Source organism: Poecilia reticulata, linkage group LG6 (assembly GCF_000633615.1).
Source record: "Poecilia reticulata strain Guanapo linkage group LG6, Guppy_female_1.0+MT, whole genome shotgun sequence".
NCBI lineage: Eukaryota > Metazoa > Chordata > Actinopteri > Cyprinodontiformes > Poeciliidae > Poecilia > Poecilia reticulata.
In genome coordinates this window covers 29,239,299-29,248,072 of record NC_024336.1, presented here as the reverse complement: position 1 = coordinate 29,248,072, position 8,774 = coordinate 29,239,299, and the positions used below count along the sequence as shown (strand labels likewise).

At 40.3% G+C, this 8,774-nt stretch overlaps 1 protein-coding gene across 3 annotated transcripts in view; it reads right to left on the bottom strand.

Moving 5' to 3' along the window:
- znf423 (zinc finger protein 423) overlaps positions 1 to 8,774 on the bottom strand; it is a 185,875-nt gene that overhangs the window by 8,192 nt on the left and 168,909 nt on the right. For all 3 annotated transcript variants that reach the window (XM_008412528.2, XM_017305362.1, XM_008412529.2), the window contains one exon: positions 7,787 to 7,902. In XM_008412528.2, coding sequence (XP_008410750.1) covers positions 7,787 to 7,902 — 116 coding nt within the window. The remainder of the gene's footprint in view (positions 1 to 7,786; positions 7,903 to 8,774) is intronic.

Below are 8,774 nucleotides of genomic sequence, written 5' to 3'. Positions count from 1 at the left end.
TTTAATTCAGCAAGTCATGGAAAGACTGCAGATCCTCTTAATATACAAAAAATTGAAGTTTTTAAGAAAATGGCCAAATATCAATGAGTTGATCACCTTTAGATAAATTCATTAACCGATGGTTTTAATTCCTAACCTCAGTTTTTTCATAAAGTGCATATTTCTGACATTCCCAGCATATGAAATTGGGCAGGCGACGACCCCGTGACCTCTCACACTGCATCCTGTTTGGGCCGCCCCCTCCCTCTCTGCCCCCCTGAGGGACTTCCCTCTCCTGCGGCTCCTGGCCCAACCAGCCGGGCCCGGAACGGTAAACACGACCAAAAATACACTCTCACTCTCAGCGTGACGGAAACGAGCAAACAAAAACATCGCCGGCCAGGCAGACGTCCGCGCTCCGAACCAGGAAGTGACCTCACTTCCAGCAGGAACGCCTGCGCAGAAACAAACCTGAGGGGAAAATATTCCAGGGAACGGCTGAGGAGATGTGGGATAAAAACAATAAAGCATTTTAAAGTTCGGCGTTCCAGAGGTTAGAGACGTGTTCAGGGGGAGCAGCGGAGCGTGCCGGCTTTCCATGTCGCTGTCATAACGGCATAAAACCAATTCCCTGTGAGGCGGACATGTTTATTTATTCTTCACGATCCACAGGAACCTGGCAGAAAGATGTGAACTGAGGCTCAGTGGAGCAGGAGGAAGACGCTTCTGTAGTCCGGAGCTTTGTTTTACACATTTCCTTTAGTTTGACTTCCAGGTAGATGTTCCCTGGAAGAGGCTGGAGCTTCAGGAAAATCCCAAAAAATGTGGAAAAACCAGGACAACCAACTCAGGTTAGAAAGAAAGGATGAGAAAATATGTTTACCAGGCGTCAGTGTTTTTCAAATAACAAACTAACCGTTAGAAGTAACTCGTTTCAACAATACTGAGAATAATAATAAGTAAAAAAGTAAATATTTTTTTAATTACACGATTGGATAAATAAATATTTCTGAAAATAATTTATATAAATTATATCAGTCTAAAATAGCATAAATAAACAGAAATACACAAACAAAATTATAAACAAAAAACTAATTAAATTGATAAAGAAATAAAAATAAATGAAAAATGACATTAAAATTACTAACATACATATATTTAATTTGTAGGCAATAAAGCTGAAATAAAAAATGCTTAATCAAATCTAAATAAGAAAACATTTAAAGAAATTTATTTTTACTTCAATTTTTTAATGTTTAGTTCAAAATAATGAAATAAAGATGACAAAATAAAGAAATATACTTTTAAAAATCTGATTTAAATGTTTCATTCAATCAAATTAGTTTCTAAATGAAATTAGAAACTAATTTCATTTAATATAAAATAACTAAATATCTTCTGTGTTGGGAATTATCTTAACTTTACTCTAAATTAAGTGATTTATTTGCAAACAGAGTCTGGATAGTGTTTCTTCACACACTAATAATCAAACCCAGTTATTGATTCTTTGATTGATTCTTCGTAGTTTAACAACAACGAATGTTTTCAGCAGAATCGCAGCAGAGCGGATCTTTTGTTTGGAACATTTTCTGTTTCTTCTCCCTGACGGAAAACATAAAAAAAAAAAAAAGATCTGGGGATTCAGAGAGGTAAAAATATGTGTGTGTGTGTGTGTGTGTGTGTGTGTGTGTGTGTGTGTGTGTGTGTGTGTGAGTCCCAGGTCCCTGCTCTAATAACACAGCGTTTCCCAGAGAGCAGTGGGGCAGCTGAGCACGCTCCCCTGGAACGCCGCAGGGATCTACGGATCAAATTCACACACACACAGAGCCGAGGGATGCACGGATCAGAGGGTACACACTGCGACTCCACACACACACACCTAAACCTTATTTCCCAGTTCAGACACACATACACACACACACACATTTCCATAATTCAGTTAGAGGGAGAGGCTCAGAGTCAGACAGAGACGGGATTATTTAAACGAAGCTCGTTTTGTAAAAACATCCGGAAACGAAGCAACCAAGAGCTGCTGGAATGAACATTTTCAGGATTTTCCATGACAGGTTTGATTAATTCAGGAAAACCTGATGTTTGTGACAGAAACTTTAAAACACCAGAGAACAGAAAGAGGAGAGGAGAATCATATTCCTCTTTTTAGCATATAATTAAAATATTAATTTGGCAATGATGGTAGGAGCGACGTCAGAGGTAAAAACAGGACAAATTGCTACATTTCAAAGTACGCAGTTATAGATAAATGAATAAATAAGTAAAGAAGTTTGTCTTCTTCCCACTTCATTTCGAGCTAAATGTGTTACAGTATTATTATATAACACATGACTGATGACTCAGACAGTGTCTGTATGTTTATTTCTGTGTGTATTTCTGTATATACTTACACACTTTTCACCTACTAAAGCGCATAATATGCATTTTTTTCCCTTTATATGGCTTGAAATAAAGCAACAAAGGTAAAAGTATTTCTTTCAGTTCATCAAAAAACAACAGGTGCAGAGACCAGGAGACCAGCTATGGGGGAGAAGCTGCAGTACAGCGCCTCCTGGAGGCTTGGGAAGGAAGTGAAACTGTCAGAGAATGTTAATGGACACATGAATATTGAACATCTTGTCAACACAGAATGTTAGTAACCAGCTGGTACAGACGAACATCTCCTGCTGGAATATTTAGACAAATCCAACCTTTGGTTAAACTGAAAATAAAAACATAAAACTATTTTCTTTCAGCAAAATCTTCCTTAATGGCTTCTGTATCAATTCCTCAAAGCAACCTATAAAGCAAAATTTAAATTTGGATCTCAAATGTTTCTAAAAACATCCGAAGCGCTTATAGAAAACCCAACAAGTTGTTTTTGGACAATAAGATCATATTTTTTGGTGTCTGAAAAATGAGCCACTTCAAAAACCTTCTGAATGTAACCCGTTACCTAGCAACCCCAGCAGAGTTCCGCCCGTCACCCAGCAACCCAAGTGGATCCCCAGCATGTTTGGTCAGCTGGTTTTACTGCTGTACAACGGCTGCTGGAAAAGACAAGCGTTTTGCTGCTGACTTTCCATCCGGAAGCCAATTCCTGTTGGCTGTGCATTAGGCTCCACTTCTGCTTTTCAATGTTGTACGGTTGAATAATTGCACATCTGTTTGCAGATACTTTCAGTTGTGAGTGTAAACATTGAGTTGGGGGGGCGTGGCCAGCAGCAAATTATTTAGGTTTAAAGTTTCAAGAGGCCCTGAAACAGCTTCATCTGAATGTTTCATCTGCGTATTGAATCGATGTATGAATGTGTGAGAGTCACTGGGTGAGTGAGGCTCCAGATTAAGGTGCTTATAGTGGTCTGGAATATATATGAGTGTATATACATACTATAAACTAATTATGTTAAACCAGGAGTAACTATGCTGTTTGCTGTTTGCTCCTGCTGTGAAAACTGTTGTTGGAGTTCTGATATTTGCAGCTGAAATAAACAAAGAGAAGAGAGCAAAACTAAAACTGAGTCGACTGTGAAGCTGGAGAGAGAGAAAGAGAGCGATCCAGGAGGACGTCAGTGATCAGGGCCACAGCATCTCTTATTTACACACACACACACACACACACACACACAGAGCAAAAACATCTCTTATTTACCAGCTTACGTCTGCACTATTTATGGGACGCTGGGGAGAGGCACAGAAGAGAGGAAGAGAGGAGAGGGGCTAAAATATGCATAGGGGCTGGATCTTCTGGGACGGCGGAGGGGAGTCAGACAGGAAGAGGGAGGAAGTGAAAACTGTGGCAGGAGCCGTGATGGAGAGGAGTGTGTGTGTAAGTGGGGCTGAAGGAGCGAAACCAGGAGGGAGGAAGGGATGCGTCCCGCCTGCTGACACCCCCGGGTGGCGCCGCCGCGTTTCTGAGCCGGACATCATACGGCCCAAAAGAGGCCAGAGCCTTTCCTGCCCGCCGCCGCCTTCCATCCATCCATCCCTACCTCATTAAGGCACACACACACAAATTAGCCCATTCCACTCTCTGGCAGATGTGCACACACACGCAGTAACACCCGCGTTAACCTCCACAGCCGAGGTTCTCCATCTCCCCCGGTCGGCCTCTCTGTCTAGCCCACTTAGAGCGCCCTCCCATGGGGCGGTGGAGCGCGGCAGGTCAGGCTCCGGCTGAAGGTTTTCACACACACACACACCGACGCACACACACGTTTGGGCCAAGACTGGAGAGTAACAAGATGGATGCTGGGAAATCGCTGCAGTCAGACTAAAGCGGCTGAAAACGACGCATTAAAAACAACAAAAAAATGTTTTCTGTTGATCTTAACAATGTTCGCTGCCCTCTGTAGACCTGGATGTGAAAATGGCTGCAAATGGATGCACAATTATACATCCGTACATCTTTGAAAAGCAGAAGTGGAGCCTCCTGCACAACCAATAACGATAACAAAAAGGATACCATCTGTAGCTGCAATATGACCTTTAATAACAGTCGACTTCAACACAGATGTCAAACTTTATTCATCTAAAAGTTTACAAAAAAGTCAAATAAATTAGTGTTTTAGAATTTGCCAGGAAAAATAAATTTCAGGGAAGCAAAGTGCGCTAAATTTATTGAATTAGCTAACGCACCTGATAGCGGATTAGCAGAGACAAATGTGAGCCGTCAGGACTTTGTTTTTTGCATTTTTGATCCTTTTTCTGATGATTATTCACTCAATGACACATCGATTACCGTACCTGCAGACAGATACGGACGGCTGAAGGTGAAGTTCAATAAAAATGATACCATCTGAAGCTGGATTAAGACCTTTTCAAACTTTTTCACGCGTTTCTTCCAGTTTAAAGATGATCTTCAGGAAGTTCTGAGGATCTCTCGTCAGTTTAACAAAAATGATTCGTGGTTTTCCTCAGACGGCAGGAGAGAGCCGTGATGGAGGTTATCCGGAGTGTGTGTGTGTGGACATTAACCGACAGGGTCCGGCGGTCGCCCTGCTGCTAAATGGCCTGGCCGGCCATATGCCCAGCACCTCTGGCACTACATCACCTCCGCTTTATGTGCCTGACTGAGTGGCTTTCTCTTCGGGGGGACGGGAGGCCTAGCTGGCCGCCTCAGCACCACATCATCACTACAGCGGTTATACATTATTAGCTTTCAATAATTATTCTCTTTTTTCCCACTTTCTTCACCCAGAATGCTTTGAGAACGTAAACTACAAACAAAATGTGTGCTTTTCAGACTATTCAAAAAATCTGGTATGGGTCGCATAACTGGGAAAAAATGGGATTTGAACCTTTTTGCATGCAGTGTTTTCCCACCTGGTGTTAAATTTAATTACTTCTGATAATCCTGTTGTAGTTTCCCTGATTTGTAATTGTTTGATTTGATTGTACCTTTTTTAAAACATATGAAATTTGAGAAGTTATTTTAACCTTGTTTTTACAGTTTTGTAATTCCCATCGCACAAATGGGAATTACAAAAAATAAATGTGCTTCATGGAAACACTCACATTTTTGTTGAAAAGTTTTGCAGCAGTGTTAAAACAGAAATATTTCACAAAACTGAAGTGGAGACACTTTTTCCCATGGAAGAGGATTAGGGCCATTGAAAAAAAAAAGTTCTGACTTAATCTCAAAATTCTGACTTTAATCTCAAAATTCTGAGAAAAAAAGTCAGAATTCTGAGATTAAAGTCAGAACTGTTTTATTTTTTTTCCCAGTGGCCCCAATCTTCTTCCGTATTTTCCACTTCACACGAGACACGACAACAAATGATCAACTTTTCATTGATCAGTGAATAATGACACTTTTAATGCAAACTTGTGCTAAAAGTTGCACTAACAACTTCGAGTTTTATTACCTGAAGAACATCTACAGGATCAGAGGACTAATTAGAGAAACTCATCCATGCGTTTGTCTTTAGTCGCATTGATTACTGCAATCAATGCAACTGATTGACTAAAAAAAACCCATCAGATCCAGAACGCTGCTGCTGGAGTTCTGACTAAAACCAGGAGGATGGAGCACATCACATCATCCAGAGTCCAACAAACTTTAAAGCACTGCTGGTGGTTTATAAATCACACAACAGCTTAGATGCATTAAAGATCTGCTGTTGTCATGGCAACCTTCCAGAACCTCTCAGGTCTTCTGGTTCTGCTCTGCATCCAGAACCAGAACCAAACACGGAGAAGCAGCATTCAGCTTCTATGCACCACAAATCTGGAACAAGCTACTGTAAAACCGTAAAACAGCCGAAACACTGACCAACATTTTGATATGTAACGCTGGCATTTCACAAAATTTAACGCTTCAGTTGTTGGTTTTTGTGCTTTTATGATGTAAAGCTGTTTGGAAAGCTTCCTTCCTGAAATGAGCTACACAAATAAACTTGACTGTTTTGCTTTTTAGCATCGGACAACCAATGAAAAACAGCCATCTGGTTAATTCTGGCACTTTAGTCCATTTGCATCGTTTTGTCTTCTCTGCGCTGCTGAAGTTTGAAATCTTCTTGACAAGTGCTTGAATCTGATAGTGAGAAAAGTTTACGACGCTGCAGTAAATCTGCAGAATGAAGCGACTCTCTGACCTTCACCTCTCTGGTTCCCGAAGACCAAAGGGTCTGCAGAGGAAGGTTTACATCACCGCCGAGCCGACTGCAGCTGGCCAAGGACCTACTCTAGTGTGACTTATATCCACTTATGAGTCTAAATCATAACGATCCGAAGCCTGCCAGAACCCTAGCAGGACCTCATGAGGAGAGACGGAGAACGGGAAGAAAAGGCGGAGTGATTACAGAGGCGGCCTGGAGTTTGAGCTGGATCGGATTCCTCAGCTGTCCTTGGTCACGCTACCTGTGTTTCCATTATGAATGTGAGCAAATCTTTGTCTAAACTCTGCAAACGTAAAAAACAAAAACAAAGAAGCAATTTGCAGTGTTTCCATCAAATAAAAAATTTTATTAAAATCCCATGTGAATAAGCCTGTTCACGCCAAATGTCATTAAAAAACCTGGCAGCGACGGACGTAGAGACCGACTGTCATTCAGTAAATAACACTTTTAATGCAAAGTTTTAAGGGAACTTTGCACCAAAAGTGTCATTATTTGCCAAAAAATACAAAGTTGACAAGTTAAAGTGCAACTTTGGATTAAAAGTTGCACTAAATAACTTTGCATTAATTACAGAATAATGCAAAGTTTACAATTTCGACGAACCTTTAATGCAACTTTCAGTACAACTGTGATGCTGTGAGCTCTGGGAAAACAAACCATCATCCTCCCAGCACTTCCTGTCGCCGTTTTTCTTTATCGCTTTCACGAACAGCAACATCCGCTTGTTGAGCACATGATGGGAAAAAGTGTTTCCATTGCAGTTTTGTGGAATACATCTGTTTTGACACTGCTGAAAAACTTCTTTTTTTTTAAATAAGAAAATTAGCGTTTCCATAAAGCAAATTTATTTTTCATAATTCCAAGGCAGCAAGTGAAGGGAAACAATTCTGGAGAGAAAAGTGTGTCGAAACCACTCATTTTAAACGTCGCTGGATCAGAACATTTTTATTTGCTCTGCTTGGTCAGCCTTCAAAAAACTATAATTTTGTCGGGGAAATACAAGATATTCAGATTAAATAAACATATAACATTGAAATATTTAGTGTTTGTCTGCAGAAACGCATAAAAACGCACAAAAAAAAAAACCCACCACCACTTTCCATTCTTCCAGTTTACAGAGTTTTATGGAAAAGCAGCTGCAGCCCACAATCCCCTCACCGGCCTGCAGACGGAGGCGGCCAGGTGACAGATCCTACCTGTAGCTCTGTCTGGAAGAAGAACTTCTGCGGACACTGGGAGCAGTCGTAGATCTTGTCCTCCTGACCGTGAACGGCGAAAATGTGCTGCTGCAGCTTGTTGGCCTGTACAAACACTGCAAGGAGGAGAAACAGAGCAAAGCGCTGATGTGGTACGGCAAGCCGTTTTTACAAAAAATCACACTTACATTCCAGGTATCTGTAATTGGTTTATACATATTAATTAATTTGGTTGTTACTAGTTGCATTTTTTTACTGTGCTGTACTTTTTACTTTTATTTGAGCATTTTTACTATGAAATAATCTGCCAGTTTTCACACATTATAAGCAAAATGTCTTGTTCCACTACTATCTTTTAATTAATATTAAGGAATTACTGACTTAAAACAAGATCCTTTAACTTGCTGAAAAATTACTTATAACTTAGTTTTATATGCCAAGATATTTCCACTGGGAACTAGACCAAAAATACTCTAAGATTTTGTGTTTTTGCAATGCTTGAAAGTATGTTATTGAAGATATCTTGAACAGGATGTAAATGTTGGTACCTTAAATATCATTCAGGAAAGTCAAAACTCATTTTTAGATAGTCAGAGGAAACAGATTTTATGTTAAAACGGCTTGCCATAAAGGGGTTAAATATGTGATAGTAAAATTTAAGATATGAATTATGATTAACAGAGAGGGCAACTGATGAGGAAGAAGCATTTTCTCATCTGAATAAAGAGAAAGCAGGAAGAACCACCGTCAGCAGAACGTGAACCAATTAATCATCCGGTTCTTTGGTTTTTGTTTTAATTCCAGCTCCAGTGTTGTTTTATACCATTCCCCCCCCCAATCCCTCTTTTGTTTCAGTAAACTTTTGGTTTTCACTCCGAGACTGCTGAATTATTAAGCCTCCCCACAGGAGCCGAGCCCATTTTACTAATTCATGAGCCACAAAGGAATACAGTTAAAGTTTAAAGTGTTGCTGTGCCTGGGGAGGGGG